The sequence below is a fragment of the Anabrus simplex genome, chromosome 1, assembly GCF_040414725.1.
Source record: "Anabrus simplex isolate iqAnaSimp1 chromosome 1, ASM4041472v1, whole genome shotgun sequence".
Taxonomy (NCBI): Eukaryota; Metazoa; Arthropoda; class Insecta; order Orthoptera; family Tettigoniidae; genus Anabrus; species Anabrus simplex.
Window position 1 is genome coordinate 1,067,573,342 of NC_090265.1, and position 23,530 is coordinate 1,067,596,871.

Consider the following 23,530-nt stretch of genomic DNA (forward strand, 5'->3'; position numbering starts at 1 on the left):
TAGCAAAAAAGAATTGAATGCGCGGCGTTGAGATGTACCTCCCGGTACAAGTATGTTCTGCAGAAATGATTAGCATTTCACTCACCTAGGTTCAGCATGTGACCTGTTGCCTAGAAGTCACTGGGTCCTCCATGGGCACTGATAACTTGTCCCATGCGTGATGGTATTGACGCGTATAAGGCGCGAATGGCATCCTGGGGTATAGCCATCCATGCTGCATTCACCTGGTTCCACAGTTCATCTTTGGTGGTTGGCATTGGGTCACAGCGCCGCACCCATCGGTTCACCATATCTCACACATTTTCGATTGGCGATAAGTCCAGTGATTGGGCAATCGGGCAACAGTCTGACATCCTGTGACAACAAGAAGGCACGTGTTTGTGCAGCAACATATGCTCGTGCACTTTCCTGCTGAAATATGGCGTTTGGGGTGTCGTGCAGAAAGGGTATGGCTACGGGTCACAGGATGTCATTCACGTAGGTCAAATTGGTCACAGCGCCCTGGATACGAACCAACTGTGATTTGTAGTTGAAACCAATAGCACTCCGCACCATAAGGCCTTGAGTTGGCGCTGTATGTCTTGTGCGAATGCAGTCAATGTGATGCCTCTCACCCTGTCTGCGGCAAACCAAAATTAGGCCATCATTTTCCAACAAACAGACCCTGGATTCTTCCGTAAACACTATCTGATGCTATTCCTGTCCGCAGTGACGTCGTTCCATACACCATTGCAGTCTAGCATGTGTATGCGCATTAATGAAAGGTAGACGGAGAAGTGGACGACGCGTCAGTAACCCAGACCGTAATAAACGGCGACGGACTGTCACTCCTGCTAGTGTACGATGAATTACACTGTTCCACTGTTGGGCCAGAGCCGAGGAGGACGCAGATCTGTCCTGCAATGCCATTCGGATGAGGTGTCGATCTTCTCGGAGGTGGTCTGGGTTTTGCGACCTGACCCATCTCGTCGTGTTCTATGGCCTGTTGAGAATCATTCTGTACACACGCTTCGTACTGCCGATACACTTCGTCCCATATGAGCAGCATTTTCCCGGATGGATGCATCACGTTCTCTCATGCCAATAATGCGCTCTCTTTCAAACTCACCCACTTGACGGTACGGTTCTCGCATACGTCTGTGAGGCATCCTGCGTGTCTGCTCAAGTCGCACTGATTCATTACATCCGGTTTATAACGACAACGAGAGCCGCAGGCACATTTTACCAGTCGGTGGTGGTGCGCAGAGATATGGATGTGGACCTTGAACCTGAGGGCCGACATGGCTCAAATGCTAATCCTTTCTTCAGAACTTACTAATGCACATGTCCTGTGAATATAAACTTCCTATCTCTAGTCTTTCAATGTGTTCTGGTTTTTCATGAACATGAGTATACATATACTTTGTATAAAATGCTTTAACTTTACTGTGGTAAATGGAACCAGCTGTTTGCACTGAATTCGTCAAGGGTAGATATAAAATCTTGTTCACACCACTTAGCAAAATTCAACTCGTCTCAGTCGAATACACCCCACTTTCAGTTGGAAAGCTTCCCTTTTACCGTACATTTTGGTTCGAAATGTTTAACGTACACAGCGGTTTGGTCTTTGACTCCAATACTTTTCGGGATCAATTTCTCCCTGAAAGCTATATATGTTGTAAATTTAAAAACTGAAGTATCTCCAAAAGAATAATTTACAGTAATCTACAATGCAGTATGCAACATGAGACTCATTTTAGAAAATGTTACAGCACAGCGACGTACATTATTAAGCACAATATTAGGCTATGTATGTCTACTCCTCAGTCCTGTTTCCAGATACGGGATGGAGAATGAGGTGAGATGAAATTATATTATTATTTATTTTCCAAAAATTGTTCATTACAATTTAGGGATAGTGAATGGAGAAAAGGCATCGCTCGACATACCCCAAGGTACCTCTATCCCCACAATAGTATAACAATAATTGGACAATTATTGGACAGTACTGGCTTATGCAATCATAATATTTACATAATTATTCACAGGTTCTCTTGTTTGTCATCAACTAATTCCACTTATACATGCGCGGTCCCCACATACACTCCACCTAGGCTGACGCATTCATTCTCACGCAAGCTCACACACACTGAGAATCACGTAAACGTTCATCCACCCTCCCACACGTATAGAAACATTCATTCAGGTAAGAAAATTTACGTTATTTGCAGATTTCATTAAATATACATTTTTACATCTTTAAAAATGTCAAATGGCAAGTTATTATTTTTCCTGTGGTGTGAGTTTATTCCACAGCCGAGCAGAACGAATAATGAAGCCGCTTTTGATAAGCTGTTGTTCTTGCAAGAGGAGGAAAAAATAATGCCCCTCGACCTCATTGCACGCAACGAGAGATCAGCTGTAAGTGGTTGAAGGACTGGCGTGTGATTTACGTGAGGGATTTTCACAGAAAAGCAATATATATTTGTTTACAGAAAGCAGCTATGGGGGAGGGGGACGTTGGCCTGACTTGTGTTTAAATGTCGACATTCAGCAAATGATCGTTCTGCTCGGCGTTGAACTCCCTCTAGTTTCATCATGTTCTCTACTGTGTTGGGATTACAGGAAGGAAGCCCGTACAATAATATTGGCCGTATTAGCAACAAATAGACCGTTCAAATCGCTTTCTTCCTTCACCCAGTAGAGATCTGCGGATAAATCCTAAGACTTGGTACGTTTTGCACCTTATCTCCTCCACATCCATGTTCAATTTTATGTTACTGCAAATATGGGTACTAAACAATTTTATTGAGGTGTAAAGCATCATGTTCTTACCACACAGTGAAATTTGACGTAATAGCGGTGTTAGATCTAGTTAATCGGATATATTTACACTCCTGTACATTTAAAGACATTCTATTTACACTGCACCACATGGTCACATTATCAAGATTTGACTGGAACCTGTCCTCGTTTCTAACGGCTTTGTAAACGAGGGTGTCATCAGGACACTGTGTCATAGCGGGCGATACACCACCTGGTAGATCTAAGGTAAAAATTGTGAATAGAAGCGTCTCTATCGCACTTCCTTAGATCACACCCGAAGTGACTAAAATTTGATCTGACCTGGCCCCACTGAACACAACACACTGCGTTCGACCTACCAAGAATGATTTCAACCATGCCAGCAGCTTGTCTTGAATGCTGTACTTGCTAAGTTTTGACAATAGTCGTTGATGAGGTCACTGATCAAAGGCCTTATTCGAGTCGAGAGCTACACAGTCCGTTTGGGAAATATTAGTTTGATCCAAGGAATACTGCCAGTCATCAATTACATTTGTTAAAAGTGTAGTACAGGATTTTCCATGGAGGAATCCATGTTGGTTGTTATTCAAGACGTCTCTCTCATTAAGAGAATCCAGCAATTGTGTACCAATTTGGGTGCTACATACATTTACAAATACCAGAAGTTTTAGAGACCGGACGGTAGAAGTCTACATTTTTTCTGTCGCCATCTTAGAAAACGAGATCATTAGCTCTCTTCCATTCATTTGGAACAGTCCCATTGTTCATTGATATGTTAAATATAGCCAATGCGTCTGCACAGCAGTGGAGGATTCTCGCTGCTACGGCATCTGGGCCATTCGCTGCATGGGGTCTGGTTCTCCGAAGGCTTTCTCGGACCACAAAAGTGGTACAATAGAGGCTAGTTAAGGGGAGTGAGAGGGGGGTGTCCTTGTGATAAACATGACTTTATCCTTGTCAGCTGTAGTAAAGTTATTTTTAAATTTACAGTTAAAAGTGTCGGCTAATTCTTCGGGAGAGGAAACTGAGACAGATGCGGCACTGTTGTCGATTTTCTTCTGTTATGAAAGTCTATAAGCCTAGTTCTTTCCTATTGGAACTAAGGCTGTGGATACATGAACTATAGGCATTTTATGTATAAATCATTCCTCTTTCGTATACCAGATGCTATCTCTTTCGTGATACGTGGTGTTTTTCGCTTATTAGAGATGGAAACTTCCGTCACCGCTTGATCAACGTATTCGAAGATTTTATTTTTATTTTACTTTTTCAGTTTTGCCATATCTCATTGATAACGGTGAAGGACGTGAGTGGAACAGGACGATGTTTCAATAGAAATGAGGAAAGATATTTCCAGTTAGTCCGGAAAAAAATATATATTGTTCTATAGTGGAGTTTTGGGGAGAGTTTTCGGTAGGTGAAAGTTGTCAATATAGGTTTATGATCATAAAATCCAGGAATAATGTCTATGGACCTAACGGGTAATATGTGATAGTACATGTATCACACCCTCGCACTGTGTTCAGAAGTGAGAGATATTATTGTAATTGCTCCTATTATTATTATTATTATTATTATTATTATTATTATTATTATTATTATTATTATTATTATTATTATTATTTCATGTGTATGTTTACTCTTAATATTTTATGCTGGAAGATCTCCATATGTGGTGTGAGTAATTTGTTTTGTACAGACGGATGGGAAAACAGTGCTAATTACAACTTGGAAAGTTCTGTGATTCATGCGAACATCCCAGAGTCCGATGAGGTGGCCTTGTTGATGTTGTCATGAGATTCGGAAGTAGTTCAGGGCGTGGTCTTAACAAGAGGATCTACTCGTGACTGAATGGCATATCATGACGTATCATGTGAGAGGAAGGGGGAAGCTGAGGTCTATACAAGCATGTGATCAAACGGCGAAAAGGACTGAAGTGGACTTCAAACTTTGGTGGAGAAAACTTAAAACTTGGGTAGAATGTGGTCTTATTCTGTTTGTGGAATGTGAAGTGTGGTACTAACCTACAACTGTGGAGTGCTTAAGCACCTGGTATTGTATCACTTGTGGCGGCTTGGTATTATATGTTTGAGAAAGCTATGGGGTACTGTACCTTAGACTTTCCATAATTTATGTTCTGAAACAGCAAGCGTGTGTTGCTCGAGTGAATGTATGTTTAAACCAAGTATTAGAGTCAGTGAAAACAAATTTATTAGGTACAGTATCTGTGTGACATAACAAGTGCAAATAATGAGGATATGCAAGTTGTTTTGAGACACAGAGACAGTGAACAGTATTCATCTATATATATATATATACTTTGTACGGTAATTTATCCTCATCGGTCTGGCTACAAATGGTAGCTTGGTCCTCGTTTTTGGTTTCCCAGTGTTTTTGTTGTTGTCGATTGTTGTTCCAGCGGTATTTTATGTATAGCCGGCCCCGTGGTGAGGGGTAGCGTGCCTGCCTCTTACCCGGAGGCCCCGGGTTCGATTCCCGGCCAGGTCAGGGACTTCTACCTGGATCCGAGGGCTGGTTCGAGGTCCACTCAGCCTACGTGATTAGAACTGAGGAGCTATCTGACGGTGAGAGCGCCAAGTATAACGGCCGAGAGGATTCGTCGTGCTGACCACATGGCACCTCGTAATCTGCAGGCTATCGGGCTGAGCAGCGGTCGCTTGGTAGGCTAAGGCCCTTCAAGGGCTGTAGTGCCATGGGGTTTGGGTTATTTTATGTATATTTTGGTGTGCTAATGAAGTGCTATACACGGATATTGTTCAGAATAAAGTTAATTATTTTAGAGTCAGTGGAGTTATTGATGAACCTAGGTGCAGTTCCTGCCAATTTAGTCGTTTCCAGAAGGTTAGGTAAGGCCTGAAGCAGATGTACCAGTACGCAGCTTTATGTACACGCCCTGGAAGAGAAAGAATTATCATGCTCTATCAAAATTCGAGGGATTTATTCTGGTGAACTCTGGCGCTCATACTACGGATATTTCGATTAATTATTTTTATTAATTTATTTTATTTTTATTTACTCAGTTATTTATTCATATATTTTGAATTAGATTACAATTTACGCCTAAGCGTGAGGCAATTAAGTATTTTATTTTATTCATATTTGATTATTTTAATCATATTTCAATGGTTATGAATTCTTATTATTATTGGTATTTACATAATATGACAAATGGGAAGTTAGTGAGGAACAGGTCTACTGTGAAACGGAAATTTTGAGTAATGCGGGGAACTTCAAACACTAACTAGTGGAGAAAATTGTCATAGAAACTGGCAAAAAAGCTATTGGCAATTGAATTATTTAGCACTGGAGCGGCATTTCTGACCATGTAATTTCGAGATTAAAATCACTCGCAATATAAATTGCATCGTAATTATGCTATATTTGCTGCATACGATCCAGAAAGGACAGCTAAGCGTAGTTCTTCACCTGCGAGGACTTCGGTGCACGATACACCGACTCGATGACGAATTTATAGCTATCACTCGTAATTTCCACCCACACGGCTTCGGCGGTCGTTTCCAGGTCGGAGCTTTGTGGGATTACACACTGGTTTCGCAGCAAGAAGAACTCCGCCTCCTGAGGTTAGGAGCTGGACCTTCCGAAACAGAGTATAAGAATTCGGCAGCACTTCTGAGTCTTTAATTTCATCTGACAACCATTTTTCACTGATACAACTGTAGCGGAATTGAGGCTCGCGAGCGAAGCGAGAATATTTTCTTGTCAACCTGGGCGCAAAATGCTATGTGCGTTAAACGCAAAAAGTCAGATTATTATTAACATGTTTACAATTATAGCTACTTACGGTATCACTGGTAACGTCACTGATATTGAAGAAGAAAGAGTTCGTTAATGGTGTCATTTCACACTAATAAATGTATTAAGATGTGCTCGAAAGAGCATTAACTAACTAGCTTACAAAGTAAAATTACAAAATAGTATTCAATGATGAATAATATAATTTTCCTATTGGGCGTGAAGTGTAGTCTAATTTGACTTTTGTCTTTTGCGTATTAGTAAAGGGATTTTCCTTGTCTTGGACAGATCATTAATGACATTTCCCACACTTTCAGTTAGACAGGTCACAAACACAATTGGGTGGTGATACGATTTGATTTTACATTTTCAATGATGAAATCCATGACTTGCATACCTTGTAATAAAATGGTTTTGATTTTGGTTTTATTTGCATTAGTCCTTCCTGTCATCGCAAAAGCTGCATAAAAATCTGAGCCTGTTTCCTTCCTTTTCAATATTTTTGCATTTATTAGTTTCGTGAATGGGCCTGCGGCTAATAATAACATTTTAAATCAGAGATCTTCAATGTAGAAATTCTTTGGCTAATACGTATACCATTCTAGATAGCGCTGTTTTTCCCACTTTTAGGACATGTTTGAGAAAGCATTATTTCACTTTTTCAGTCCTTTCTAGGTCACTGAGCGTCAATTTTTCCCATATGTTACAATTGGAGATATTGAGCTTTCGAATAGCATCATTGCTGTTTAAAGAAAGCTTGGATAAATTATTAATATTGTATATTGCTTTGGTTGGTGCTGTGATTCCCTCTTGTACGTGGTAACTGAAAGATGTGGTCTGTATCGTTATTCTGAGATATTTGAATGTGTTGACGACTTTTACCCGTTCTCCTCTTAAAGATAACGTGTCATTTACTGATGATATCCCTCCTTCTTTAAAAATAATCTGAATTGTTCTTTCTTTATTTTTATATCCAGATTGTTTTCCACCCATTTCTCAAGTTCATTCAGTGTTTCTTGAAGTACCGAGCTCGATAGCTGCAGTCGCTTAAGTGCGGCCAGTATCCAGTATTCGGGAGATAGTAGGTTCGAACCCCACTGTCGGCAGCCCTGAAAATGGTTTTCCGTGGTTTCCCATTTTCACACCAGGCAAATGCTGGGGCTGTACCTTAATTAAGGCCACGGCCGCTTCCTTCCCACACCTAGCCCTTTCCTGTCCCATCGTCGCCGTAAGACCTATCTGTGTCAGTGCGTCGTAAAACAACTAGCAAAAAAAAAAAAAATTCTTGAAGTTGATCATGTCATCTCTATACATAAGTAATGTGGTCTCCAATCTATTCTTAAGAAACGTCGTTATATCTGCTGTGACGACGTTGAAAACTAAAGGATGCAACGGGTCTCCTTGTAATACTCCATTCGTTTGCATCAACCTTTTCGACAACATGACTCCATCATCACTTTCTATCAAATCGTAAAGTAGGACTTTTCTATTATTATGGAAAGGGAATGGATATGGGCGATCATTTTCCTGAGTTTTGTGATATGAATTTGTCTGTTTAGTGTATCAAATGCTTTAGTGTAGTCAATCAACACTGAGTAGTATTTTTATTTTGGTGTCGTTAACGTGCCACTAATTCCTTTCAATGCAGTAGGCATTCTACAGCCTGCATTGTACTTTTTTCATTTGCAAAATCAATCGAAACTGACATTCTGGTAGCAGTATATCAATTTATTTTTCCAATGCATTCTTTTTTCTTCTTTTTTTGCTAGTTGCTTTACGTCGCACCGACACAGATAGGTCTTATGGCGATGATGGGACAGGAAAGGGCTAGGTGTGGGAAGAAAGTGGCCGTGGCCTTAATTAAGGTACAGCCCCAGCATTTGCCTGGTGTGAAAATGGGAAACCACGGAAAACCATCTTCAGGGCTGCCGATAGTGGGGTTCGAACCTACTATCTCCCGAATACTGGATACTGGCCGCACTTAAGCGACTGCAGCTATCGAGCTCGGTCAATGCATTCTTCAGAATTGTCGCAAATATTTTTAAAATGTTTCCAAAAGCCACTCCTCTATATTCATTGGGATCATCTATCCTTCCTCTACATTTGTACATCAGTTTAATTGAGACTAGAAAATATTACATATAATAAATATAATTTTTGGTCCGTATTGATGATATTTGATTGGAATAATAACAGTAAGTTATTTATTAAATAGACCACCTAATCAATACAAAGTCTAGTCTTGGAATGATTTACATAGATTTGTTAACTAATAGTAGTACATGTTTCGCCTTGTATGAAGGCATCATCAGCCATTGTCTTAACCTTAGATGAAAATAAGCGCCTAATTAACATGTAATAATGAAATGAATTTTAAAAATCTTGAAGAGATTTGAAGTAAAATAACATTAAAAATAACAATGATGGCTTAAAAATATACAATGTGATGAGTTACAATGGTGGAAGTATTAACAAAATTAACATTAGGAGGCTGCTATAATAAGTACAATAGATAAAACAACAGACTCTTTATACAAGTAGTAAGATTGCTATAAAAATAAAGTTGACTGTCTGGCGGTTACAATTAGATGATGGCGAAAACTCGTATACATTCAAAATAAAGAAGAGAGAATAAAAGTCGAAGTTTGGTCGAGAGATCCAAAGTTAATCATAATCTTGAAGGTAAAAGACAAAAGTCAGAGGCATATGGTGAAGTTGTAGAATAGAAGTTGAAGAACAGTTTTAAACTGGACCTCTATGGACCATCTCAAATTTGAAGCAATGCTCAAATGTTGCAAAAATGTGAGTTTGTTGATATTCTAGTTGAAAAGGCATATAATAGTGGAATCATCTGACGATGACGAAGATAACATGTAACATACTAACGGACATTTATATGGCCAAATAAACAAATATATCTGTGCAAAATATTAAGTATGCAAACTTGCCACAACCCAGCCAACTGACGGTAAAAAGAAAAGTAAAAATACTTGCATGGGATTCGAACCTCCGAACCCTTGAGCACTGTCCACTACCACATCTCCAACCTCAAAGCTACTGAGTGAGCTCTTGCAAGGCTCTCTCTCTCTCTCTCTCTCTCTCTGTGTGTGTGTGTGTGTGTCTCTCTCTCTCTCCTGTTATCTTCTAGCCCGTAAACACCACGGTTTAAGTGAGAGGGACCGATGTATTTCAGAATAGCAGTAAGCGCAGCGGGTTGTATACCACCCGGTATCACAACGTTATAAAACGGAATAAAAAGGGTGAATTAAAATCAAAAATCAAAATCAAAATCTCTTTATTTGCAAATGAGGTGTCTACCTCAGTGGCAAATGGTACACTAAAATACATTATTGTCAAGCACTAAATTTTAAATTAACAGGAGACGAAGAAAATTTTCCTAGAATACAATATTATACAATTTACGCTAATAATTTTTTCTATTAAACACACACATCATCCTTAATAAATTTATATTGTTTACAAAATTCTACTTATAATATCTTACAAACATAGTCAACTCATATACAATACGGTATGTGAAATTACTTCTAATAATACTATACAACTGGTATAAGATTAAAATTAACATTGAATTTATTTACATATTTATATTTTACCCATTTTGGAACCTAAGTAGCATAATGACCTGCTGCGTCTTAACCAGAGCCCCTTTTGGCACCACTTTTCAGAGTTCCTGAAGGGCCTTCACAGCTACCGTAGCGGTCCCAGGGCCCTCGAAGTCCCCACTGTACTTCACCCCTACAGGCAATCCCCTACTTGGGCTGTCCAAACTCCTTAGACCAGGGGATGGAATTAATTTAATCACACACATTTATTATTTACAATATCCTGCACTGGTCGAATGCCCTCTAACATTTAATTTATTATCTCTGTTGTTGTTTATTCTCTTCTTGAATATCTGTACAGATTTTGGAAAAGGATCAAACACTACCCCTGGTAAACTGTTCCACTCCTTCACGCCCTTCCCAATGAAAGAAAATTTACCCCAATCGCTTCTGCTAAAATTCCTTCTAATTTTGTACTTGTGGTCAGTTCTACCAATATAATTATTTTCCAACCGAAGCCTCTCACGGATATCTCCCCATGCTTCTTCTCCTGTATAGGCTCTATATAATCCTATAAGTCTCCTTTTCTCCCTTCTCTTACTTAAGGTTTCCCACCCAAGTTCCTTTAACATTTCTGATACACTACTCTTTCTCCTGAAATCCCCTGTTACAAACCTTGCTGCTTTCCTCTGCACACCATCTAGTTCTTTTATTAGGTATTCTTGGTGAGGATCCCAAACACTGTTTGTATATTCCAATAATGGACGAACCATACTTAAGTAACATTTTTCTTTTAATTCTTTGTTGCATCCTTTAAGTAGCCTCATTATGACATGTAACGATCTGTATGCTTTCCCAACAACGTCATCAACATGACCCTTCCAGTGCAAATTACTTTCAAATCTCACACCTAAGTATTTGCACTTGCCATCTTTTGGGATAACTACCTCATCCAAAGTATATTCAAATTCAGTTTTAAAGCTCCTGTTTGTAAAAGTTATAACAGTTGATTTGGCTCCATTAATCTTCATATTATTTTCTTCAACCCATTCCTGGATACTGTCAAGGTCCCTTTGTAATTCTGAACAATCCTCAATATTATTTATTTCCCTATAAACAATTATGTCATCTGCATACAATCTTATTTTCAATGTTATATTGTTCCCTAAGTCATTTGCGTATATTAAGAAAAGTAACGGACCGATTATACTACCCTGTGCAATTCCCTTCCAGACTTTCTCTTCCTGTGATATATTATTTCCTACTTTGACTTTCTGAACCCTTGAATTTAGAAATGTTCTTATCCAACGTATAACCCTTACGTCCAATCCTATTCCCTCCAATTTCTTTAATAATATTCCATGTGACAGTGTGACAGGTGACAGTGAAATGGTTTCAGTGTGTAATATTTTTTATTTAATCCGTTTACCCTCCAGGTTTCTCCCCCCGCCCCCGGACTCAGCGAGGGATCCCACCTCTACGTTTGGTCAGGGATACAACTGGGAAGAAGGGTCAGTACCTTGCTCAGGCGGCCCTGCTATACTGAACAGGGGCCTTGTGGGGGATGGGAAGATTGGAAGGGATAGACAAGGAAGAGGGAAGGAAGTGGCCATGGCCTTAAGTTAGGTACCATCCCAGCATTTGCCTGGAGGAGAAGTGGGAAACCATGGAAATCCACTTCAAAGATGGCTGAGGAGGGAATTGAACATCACACCCCTCAACTCAGTTGACCTCCCAAGGCTAAGTAGCCCAGTTCCAGCCCTCATTCCACTTTTCATATTTCGTGGCAGAGCCGGGAATCGAACGTGGGCCTCCGGGGATGGCAACTAATCACATTAACCACTACACCAGAGGGGCAGGTCCATTATTATTATTATTATTATTATTATTATTATTATTATTATTATTATTATTATTATTATCATTTTAGGAAGGCTCGGCTTGTGCCGGTAACATAATGGGCTGACTCGGCCTAAGCAAGGAGTCACCCTCTTGATTATGAAACTACAGGTACATATATGTACAAATATTTACAACAGAAATAACTAAAACATATACATTTATACAATAAATACAAACAACTTCAGACTTCTTATGTCCCCGTTTTGGGAATCTGTTCTTCAGTATTACTGGAACTGCGGCCTGGATCTTCATGCTGTTTGGCGTGAGTCAGAGGAAAAGTCGTTCCTAGGAACTTCCTCACAATGTGGCAAGTGCTCAGGAGGGTGGCTTTCTGTAGTTCTACGTATGTGTGATGATGCAGGTTTAATGCGGCCAGAGAGCTGTGCAAGCATTTTGGAATAACACCGGTACATGATATTACTATTGGAACTGTGGTGACTGATTCTAGTTTCCACAGGCGTTGTATTTCTGTTGCCAGTTCTGTGTATTTTGATATCTTTGTGGCTATTGTTGTTTGCAGATTGGAGGTATTTGGACAAGCAATTTCTATAAGGGATGCGGATCTTTTTGATTTATCGATTAGAATAATATCTGGCCTATTGTTGCTGAGCGTGACATCGGTTATGACTTCTCGGTCCCATAGTAGTTTATATGAAGAGTTTTCGAGAATGGGTGGAGGTGTATATTTCCAATATGCAGTTGATGACTGAAGAAATCCACATTTTACAGAAAGTTTCAGGTGAATGATTTTTGCTACCTGATCATGTCGGTGCTTATAATCGGTGTTGGCCAAGTGTGGGCAACCAGAGATATTGTGTGTGTATGCTCTCTGTAGTTCTGGAACAGAGGCGGCAGTTGTCTGAGACAACTGTTGGATCCTTCATGATAAATCTACGGTAGTTCCATGTAGCAATTACTTGATCTTGGATGGCCAGAACAAATCCTTCTGTTTCTGGGAAAAGACCGGAGTAGGTCAGCCAAGCGTGAGACGCAGATTTGTTGATATAAGGCTGATCCAGTTCATGGGGGTATTTCCCGTGAAGAGGTTTTTGCTTCCACATGGCCATATTCATCTCTTTTGTAGGTGGGGTAGAAACAGGCATTTCTGGCGACGACAGATTGAGAGGTGTATAGTTTATATCAGCTCTGCAAACAGCATGATGAAGACACGATGTATCAGCTCTCGAGTGAAAATATTCTCTTAGACTTGATATCAGATTGCTATGTAAATTGACAATGGATAAAATCCCCTACCACCTTCTGATCTCGGGAGTGTAAGACGTTCGGTTGCAGATTTAGGATGGTGCATATGGTACCGAGTGAGTGAAACTGCTGTTTTCGTTTGTAACTGCTGAAGTTCTGTTTGGGTCCATTTTATGATACCAAAGGAGTATGTGAGCAGTGGTACGGCGTACGTATTGACTGCTTTGGTAAGATGTTCAGCTGTCAGTTTTGATGATAGTACCTTGTTGAGACGTGTTATATATTGTTGCGTGACATTTCTCTTGATGTCAGCATGTTTCATACGAGTGCTCTGATGAAAACCGAGGTATTTGTACATTTCTTCTTCCTCCAGCTGTTGTATGGATTTGTCGCTTAAACTCGAAGGTATCCCTTGTGCTGAGTAGGATCCTCTGATGACAGTTTGGGTTCTGCATTTGTCCAATCCAATAATTGAGAAGAGATGTTGGAGATGGGGTTTGGTAGAGGCATACAGCTTAATGTCATCCATATAGAGTAGGTGGCTTATTCTTAATGCTAAATCTATACCCACTTGTGTTCAGTAGGTAGGATAGTGGATTTAATGCCATGCAGAACCATAATGGACTCAGTGAGTCCCATTGAAAGATCCCTCGTCGTATTGGTATGGGTCTTGTTGCAACACTGCAGTTTCTTAGAGAAACATGAAGTGAGGTGTTCCAGTCTGCCATTACCGTCTTCAGGAAGTGAATGATTGAGGGGTCAACTTTATATAGTTCCAGAACATGTATGAGCCAAGTGTGTGGTACTGAATCAAAGGCCTTTTGGTAGTCAATGAAGCACGTGTATAGGTTCCTGGATTTATGGTGTGCTTGTTCTAGGACCACAATGTCAATAATCAGTTGCTCCTTGCACCCCTTGGTATTCTTCTTGCAACCCTTTTGCTCCTCGGCAATGATGTGGTTTTCCTCGCAGTGTTTCAGAATTCTGTTGGCTACTATAGATGTAAATATCTTATATAGAGTAGATAGACATGTTATAGGCCGATACTTTGCTGGATTTTGCAGATTTTCATCCTTTGTTTCAGATATGTGATGCCAGTGCACAGGAAAGCTGGGAATGTTGCCGGGTTGTCTAAAAATTTCTGGAAATGTTGAGTCAAAAGGAAATGAGTACATGTAAATTTCTTGTAGTAATAATTGTGTATACGATCAATGCCTGGGGCCTTCCAGTTCTGCAGTTTCTTGATGCTGTTGTATTTCTCCAATCTCAACAGCCTTGGTTGCCATATGCTTCACTTCATTAGTTCTATCTTTCAGTTCACTGATCCAATGGGCTTCCGCATTGTGCTCTATTGGGTTCGACCATACTATACTATATTATTATTATTATTATTATTATTATTATTATTATTATTATTATTATTATTATTATTATTATTATACATCCCTCCCAGCAAGAAAGAGTCTTATCTATGCCACTGTCTTCATTCGAGTAACCATCAGACATCCTGCTGAAAGGAGACAGTTGGCTAGTTGCATTTCCACTTAAGGCGTTACAGCCAAGTGGCAAACTCACTAGCTTCCAGTAACCAAGGCAGCCGAGTTTCGAATCTCTGCCAATACATGTGGGAATTTTTAAATGAAATGTTAGTTCTCTGTCACTTCCATGTGAAACTGAAGGTCACGTGGCTACGATCATAATATAAACAGTCATGCAAAACTACAAGCTTGCTTGCTTTTTACTTCCTGTTGAAACAATAAATCAGCACCATTAGTCAATCCTGCAAGGTACTGCACTTCACTGCTGCAATAGTTGTACAGCATTTTCACCGGAATATGATCACCGTGGAGAGCATACCAAATCATCAAATGCGGTATGTGATCGAATGCCAGGAGTAGCGGCTTCCTTCCCTCGAGATGTTTCTCCATCAGCTGACATATTGCAAAGATTGCATCTACTTTTCCCCATGTCTTGACGAGCCTACATTGATTAACAGAGAGCAGGACTATGATGTACATTAATCTTCTTAACAAACTGAGCTATTAAATGTTCTCAAAAAAGAACAGAGTGAGTGTTCAGCATACTGTATTATCAACTGGATTTCCACTCAGATAGCAGAGTTTCAAAACCCTATATTTTTGGGGGTGGACTTTTTAATTTGCTTTACGCCGCACCAACACAAATAGTTCTCATGGCGACGATGGGATAGGGATGGGCGAGAAGTTGGAAGGAAGCAGTCATAGCCTTAATCTAGGTATAGGACTGTGAACAGTGGCTAGAAAAAAATGGCTGAATAATTACAATATGATTTCTTATACAATTTATTGTATTTTCCAGTGAAGGACTAAATGGCCGAGACTGTTTGTTACGCACCATCTGTGAAACCTCAGAAATGCCACTCTATCACAATGGATTGCTCGGAGATCTGATGCATGTGATCTTTACGTAAGTAGCATTATTAAATAATAGCAAGTAATTATAGAATATTACTATTGCAAGCATGAAATGAAGAGCTTTAGCATGTAACCTATTATATTTCAACATTTGAAGAATCATTATTGGGTGCGAGTTGACTTTATATTTTGTATTTTGATTACCCTTGAAATGTATAAACATGTGTCTTGGGAACAGGAATAAAATGAGGATAAGCCAGTTAGTCATGCAATTCAATGAAATATAAGCTACTCAAGAAGGCTCCTCTATTATTTATCCCAAACTTAAATAAGAAGAATACATAATCTCTAACATGATTCTCCCGACATAACCAGATATCATCCAATGCACTATCAAGTAATGCATAGTTGAAGGGATCACACTAGATAGTTCTATATGTTTCTTTTTTAATTTTAAACAGTGATAACAATGAGTTCTGTTTTTTCCTACCTGTCCAAAATAAAAATTGTTCATCTTCTGGTCTCAACCTCAAGACCACTTGCCCATAACTGGGATCAAACTGAACTCGAAGAGGAAATGATCAGAAATGAATGGCCCTCTACCGAGTCCAGTTCCATATAAATTATGCCAATGCAAGCAGATGGCGTAGGTCTGGTTCTGAGGGCAAGAATAAGAATCCTGATGATACGAGATCTCCTTTCTCTAAGATAAATGCTTGCATAGAAGAAAATCCCCCACAACAGCTTAATCGTCCTATCGATCAATCAATGATCTGTATTTAGACTTGGAAATTTATCACACACTTCCCTTGATAATTTATTTCAATCCTTTCCTCCTTGTCCTATAAAAATATTTGGCCCAATTTGTCCTCTTGAAGTCTAACTTCATCTTCATATTATCGTCTTTCCTACTTTTAAAGGCTCCACTCAAGCTTATTTTTCTATTAATGTCATTCCATGTTATCTCTCCACTGACAGCTCAAAACATACCTCAAAGTCAAGCATCTCGTCTCCTTACTCCAAAGTCTTCCCAGCCAGAAAATGCTTGCAACATTTCATAACACTACTCTCTTGTCGGAAATCACCCAGAACAAATCGTGCTGCTTTTTTCTTTGGATCTTTCCCAGTCCTCGTGACAAGTAACTTTGGTGTGAGTCCCATACACTAGAACCATAGGTACTCAAATTGGGGTCCTACCAGAGACTTATACACCCTCTCCTTTACATCTTTACTATAACCCCTAAATACTCTCATAACCACGTGAAGAGATCTGTAATCTTTCCTAACAACCTCGTTAATATGATTACACCAATGAAGATCATTCCTTATATTAACACCTTGGTACTTACAGTGTTCCCTATGAGGTACTACCACTCCATTAACACAGTAATTAAAACTGAGAGATGTTTCCTCTTGGTGAAACTTACAACTTGACTTTTCATCCCATTATCCATCGTACCTTTATCCGCTGTACATCTCACAACATTTTCTAAGTTCCCCTGCAGTCGATCACAATCCTGCAAGACATTTACAAATTTATACAGTATAATATCATCTGTAAATAGTGTTATCTGTGATACCAGTTCTGTACTCATCCAAAAAACTCCACAGCCTGTTTCCAGTTATCTGACCGGGTCAGGAATGGAATGAATGAATGAAGCCCCTATCTAGCGGCGAGGATAGGAAATGTGCTGGCTGCCGAAGCCTGTTGCACTCCTCTGGGGCAGTGATAAATGACTGACAGATGAAATGAAATGTTAATGGAGAGTGTTGCTGGAATGAAAGATGACAGGCAAAACCAGAGTATCTGGAGAAAAACCTGTCCTGCCTCCGCTTTGTCCAGCACAAATTTCACATGGAGTGACCGGAATTTGAACCACGGTATCCAGCGGTGAGAGGCCAGCGTGCTGCCGCCTGAGCCACAGAGGCTTCTCTTCACTCATATCATTTATATATATAAGAAGGCATGAAGGTCCAATAATACTGCCCTGCGGGACCTCCCTCTTAATCACTACAGGATCAGAAAACACTTTACCTACTCTAATTCCCTGAGTTTTATTTTCTAGAAATTTAGCCACCCATTCAACCACTCATTTGTCTAGTCCAACAGCCCTCATTTTCATCAATAATTTCCCATGATCTATCCCCAGAGCTTACAAACAACACATGTCAAACTGACTGGCCTGTAATTATCCGCTTCATGTTTGTCACCCTTTTCCTTGTACACTGAGGCTGCTATTTCAACTCTCCGTTCATTTGGTATTGCTCTTTCATTCAAACAGTAGTCAAATATTTCAGATATGCCACTACATCTCAACCCATAGCCTTTAATATATCCCCAGGAATCTTATCAATCCCATCTGCCTAATTTTCAACTTTTGTATCTTTTTTAAAATGTATTATCATAAGTAAATTTCAGTAATTTGCCAGTATTAGTCACCTCCTCTATCTGGAAATTCTTTTATATCTAATTACCTTTACATACTGCTGACTGAATACTTCTATAAATCCTCACATATACATTCCCCTTGTTCATTAATGATCACTGGAATGTCTTTCCTGGAACCTGTGTTAACTCATACACAGTTTCATCACAGTTTTCATTCCCAAGAATGTATTCCTTCCCTTGGTCAACTATATACGTGATGCAGTTTATGATTAACACCATTAAATGTCAGTAAGAACTACTACTTGTCACTGCTTCATTTAGAGGCTTGGGATGTTGAGGTCAACAGCCTGATGTACTTTATGACTGTGAAGTCTGACTGTTCACCTGCGTTCTTGTGGTAAATTTTTAATTCAATGGTGCAAGAATTAGGAAAGAAGCGTACATATATCACCATTCCAGCATTTTCCATTGGCTAACATGAAAGAATTTGCAAGAGTAAAAATGAGAATTTGCTGCTCTTCTGAATTGTATTCTTGAGTCTGTGTGCATCCCATTTCAGACCTTCAAGTATATTAAATTCTTAGCCAAGTCAACCATTTAACACAAATCAACCCAGTGGAAAGCTAGTGTACTATCAAACACAGCATGATGATGGTAGAACTGATGGTTCTAGTTAAATAGCGAAGGCTGGTAGTGACTGTTATTTTAAGAGCCAAAACAACGTGGCTGTCAGCTCAAATTATTGGTATGGGATGAGAAAGGCAAGTGTCGCTACTTTTTGACTTTGGGTTCAAGGTCTGCACACGTTTCAACCGGTCCTTAAACCGTATAGCGGTCATTCTACTTAAAAACAGAGGAAACTCTGGTGATAACTGGGAATCGAATCTCAGTCCGTCCAATCAGGAGAATGAAGGTTCGTTCCAACACACAGGTTTCTGACGGTCACTAACAGATTCATGCATGACTTTCTGCACGTGCACCAGTTTGGGATCCATCTGCGGGTGGTCCCAAACTTGACCGTGTTGGAACACCCGCTGGACAACAAAGTGTTTGGGATGTATTTTGTGTTACACTGCGCTCTTTTTCTCTTTGTAGATTCGTGAGAAAAAGGAAGAGATGAATTACTGAAGTACTGATGAAATTCAATATATATATATATATATATATATATATATATATAGCACAGTATATCAAATATTTTAAAAATTAATGAAGTATGAAACACACACATGCGCTTAATAATCATTTTCATTTTCATCAGGGAGGGATACCTGCCTCCAAGCCTTAGGGCTGTATTACACTGTTAAAGAACTGTTACCATGGTTTGGTGGATTAGCAGAGGTGAAAGAAGGTGCTGGGGTGAATGGGTCTAACTACTTTGTCAAGAAAGAATTTAAACAGGAATGGAAGGTTGTATTTTTTTGAAAAGCAACAAGTTAACAAACTCTCACTTCGTGAGATAACAATTACATAGCAAATTTAAAACAAGATTCAGAAGGAAAAAAAATCAAATTTTAAATCTTTAACACATTTCGGTTACAAGCCCTTAGTTTTACAATTTTTGAGTGGTAGCTCAAACACCCAAATTTGTTCAAAGGGGCAGAAAACCCCTACCACAAGGAGCACTTGCTCCCAACTTTTAACCTCAAGCCTCCCAGAGGACTTCTTACAACACCAGAAAAGAGCAGACGCTCTCTCAGTTTTCCAAGCCTATGTCAGACTTTACAATAAATTGCCATCAAGGCACAACTTACAACAAATGAAACAGGGGTATCTCGTACCCAACCTACTGGGCCTTAGTAGAAAAAGAACAGGTTAAGTAAATGGCCCAAAATACCAGAATGAATGGAGGCGTGTACTTGCACTCCTACACATACATTCTTAAAACCTAAGAGGCACTAAGCCGATGAAACAGGGGCTATTCCCAGACTATGGAGGTGACTCGTACAATGAATAAATTTAACACATTAAGGAAGAGTAGAAAATCGGTTACCAAAACGTAGTCACCTCAAATCAAAACGAAGGGGAGCTCAAGAGGGTAAAGCACTCTCTATCCCCGATTTACAGTTACAGATATATGCAGTTTTTACATAAGCCGGCACAAGTTTACATTTTTAGAAAGGTAGGTTGCATTGTAAAAGTTTCGGACCTTTCTGCGGGTTAAACTGCTGAGCTAGCAAGAAATAAAGATGTTAAGCGGCCATTACCTTACTGAAGAACTGCTGCCAGATGGAAGAGGCGCTTCCCGCCTCCTGCTACACATACATACACTAAGTTAGATGTTGATGAAGTGGCCGAGAGACAAGAAAATCAGCAGTTTTTATACCCTCGGGGAAGATTCGAGACCTTTCATGAATAATTAATTACAGAAATAATTGATTGACTAACTTCAAAACTGGCAGAAAGAAAAGATTAATATTGCCAACCCACAAATGAAAGAACGAAATTTAGTAAAGAAAAACAAAATTTCTTCAAGAAAGTTCCTTCACTTCGCACCAGGGTGCATGATCATAGTTTTTTTTTTTTTTTTTTAGTATAGACATCTATGAGAGAATGTCCACTCTTCTTGGTAAATAGAAAACAAAAACAAGTCAAAATTCACACAGTGACATCTTCAGAGCAAAAGTTTAAGTAGGTCCAGTTTTAAGTTCAGTGTTTCTCCGGTTGAGGAGTTCTAATTGGTGCAAGATTTAAACGTGCGGCGTAGAGGTGTACCACCCGGTACATTTTTAAAGGAGATTCCCAATACCAATTTTCACATCTGTAACCTTCAGTTTTTGAGATATAAATATCCCCTTAAAAATAACTGTGATTCTTTTCACTTCCTTTCACCCTCCCCCTTACATGAATTTTCCGGAAAATGTACGTGTTTCTTTACTTATAAATAAGCTTCCAAATACCAATTTTCATGTCTGTAACATCTTCAGTTTTTGAGATATAAGTATCCTAATAAAAATAATTCAACCCCTTTTTCAGCCCTTTTTAACCCTCCTCCCTCCTTTAAGTGCTTTTTCCAAAAACAAAAAAATACAAGTTTCTTTATTTTTGAAAGATTAAAAGTACCAATTTTCACTTCTATAAAATGCAAATTTTATATATATACTCTAGATATGCTCATTTTAAAAATTCACACCTTTTTCAGTTCCCCTTAAGTAGATTTTCTAAAAACAAATTATCTACATTTCTTTACTTTTACAGGGGATTCCAAATACCAATTTTCATGCCTGTAACATGTTATGTTTCTGGGATATACTGTAGATATAGTTTTTTTTTAAATTCACCCCATTTTTCACTCCTCTTCACCCCCCATTCATTAAATTTTTCAAAAACACAAAATACGTGTTTCTTTATTTTTAAAGGAGATTCCAATTACCAATTTTTACGTCTGTAAACTTTTAAGTTTTTGAGATACAGATGTACGCATTTAAACAATTCATCCCCATTTTCACTCTCTTAGCGATGGAATATCCATAAGTCCTCCCTTAGTGAGCACCTACACTCTGACATAAATGTATCCCCAAAATTTTGTTTCTTTATGTTCAGTAGCTTTTGAAATGTGGTGTTACAGAAGAATGCTGAAGGTGAGATGGGTAGATAGAATCATGAATGAAGAGATACTGAATCAAATTGGTGAGAGGAGATCAATTTGGCTAAATTTGACCAGAAGAAGAGATAGAACGATAGGGCACATCTTAAGACACCCAGATCTTGAACAGTTGGTTTTTGAGGGAAGTGTAGGTGGTAAGAACGATAGGGGTAAACCAAAGTACGAATATGTCAAGCAGATTAGAGCAGATGTAGGATGTAGTAGTTATGTAGAAATGAAAAGGTTAGCACAGTTCGAACTGAACAATTTAGGGTTTTAACACCAACAGTTTTGAATGTATACAGTTTTAACTCAGTCAGTATATTCAACCTTGAAGGCCAGTGCTATTTGAACTGACACACAAGGTGTTAAAAATAAGAGTAATATTGTAAGCAATACCAAGTAACAAGAAACTAGATCGAACTCAGTACCCCAAGATGAAAAACTTTGAACGCACACAAACCTTATTTCTTTTTTCTTCAGGTTGTTTTAAATTGTGACATTTGACCCACAAGTTTGTGAACTTGTAGAAATATGAGACATTAACTTTGTATTTTATCTAAATATATATTTTAATATAAGGTCTACAGGAGTTAGTTGTACAAAAATGTTGATGTATATTTTATATTAATTGCCAGTTTTTCATGACTTTCTTGCAGCTGATGATGGCACAAAAGAAACACTAAAAACTAGTACTGCTAAAAAAAGTTAATATGTTGTAATACATTCAGGCAACATTGTTTTGTATTGAATAGGTGGAACCTCTAAAAACTTTTATAAGTATTTGTGATCTCGGTTCAATACGGATAAAATAAAAGATGGAATTTTTTATGCTAAATATAGTGCAACAAGCAAATCTCACCAATATTTTAATTTTCATTTACTTTTTCAGTAAATTTGTTAACTATATTCATAGAGAAACATTTAAAGACAAGACACTTTTATAGGTAAAATTCAATTGTTTTATTTTCCAAATTCTTGATTTCATAATAGTTTTGATTTAATAGGATGAAATTTCATAAACCTGTATGTGCTGTTTAAATTAGTCAAGCCACTTTTATTTGGGTGGGAGTGGCTGGAGGAGTTTGAACCCCCTAACCCCTCACCTGGGTACAAACTTGGTAAGAAATCATTAGTGCCGGGATATAGCAAAAGAATTGGCCGTCGAGATCGGAACTGAAACTTGTAAAAGAGTAGGCACAAGTAGAAGAAATGCTTAACTGTACTCCCATGGCCACTATACATTTTGCATCAGTTATGAAGGAGAACAATCTCAAGGATTAGCAGTGGTATAATCAAACCCAAATGCTTCATAAGTCCATGGAGAGTGGCCACCAAAGCAGCATTTAAAAGCTTTCCCTAACCTTGACAACTCGTATTCAACAGAAGTAACACAACCCAAAGTTTTTGGGCTGTAGAAAACATTCTACATCTCTACTACAGCCGTACACAGCGGTCAATCAATGAGCGCACTCTGTAAAAGAGGGCTGGTGGAGTCCAGGACTAGCGAACATGAAACCAGCCAGTGTTTCGGAGAGGTGCAGTCCCCAACATATGAATTCACGCCGCATTGGGGCGGAACATTGGGACTCTTACAATTGAGCTATCTGAATTTATTTAATACTAGCTGATGTACCTGTGCTTCGCAACGGGATTCTCAGAAAGACTGACTGTGTGGTTTTCCTAACTGAAATCAACACAGGTCATTACAAAAACGTAAGTATGAATATAGCGATTGAAAGCAATGCTATCATATAAATCAAATGGAAAGCCGCATGTTTTATCACTTTTAACGAACAGTGCTGCGGTTAGATTGCGGTGCCTATCTAATAGTCCAAAGTTCCAGAGCTGGAATGACCAGGCCGCAGATTGCCATGAACACTCATCTGTCATTATTCCGCTAAATATGCACACTGTTCATTCCAATCAGTGC

General features: G+C 38.9%; 1 protein-coding gene across 1 annotated transcript in view; it reads left to right on the plus strand.

The window, feature by feature from the left end:
- The window catches only part of LOC136876156 (uncharacterized), a 60,483-nt gene that overhangs the window by 29,349 nt on the left and 7,604 nt on the right, over positions 1–23,530 (plus strand). Inside the window, exon 4 of the mRNA XM_067149879.2 lies at positions 15,567–15,674. Coding sequence (XP_067005980.1) covers positions 15,567–15,674 — 108 coding nt within the window. The remainder of the gene's footprint in view (positions 1–15,566; positions 15,675–23,530) is intronic.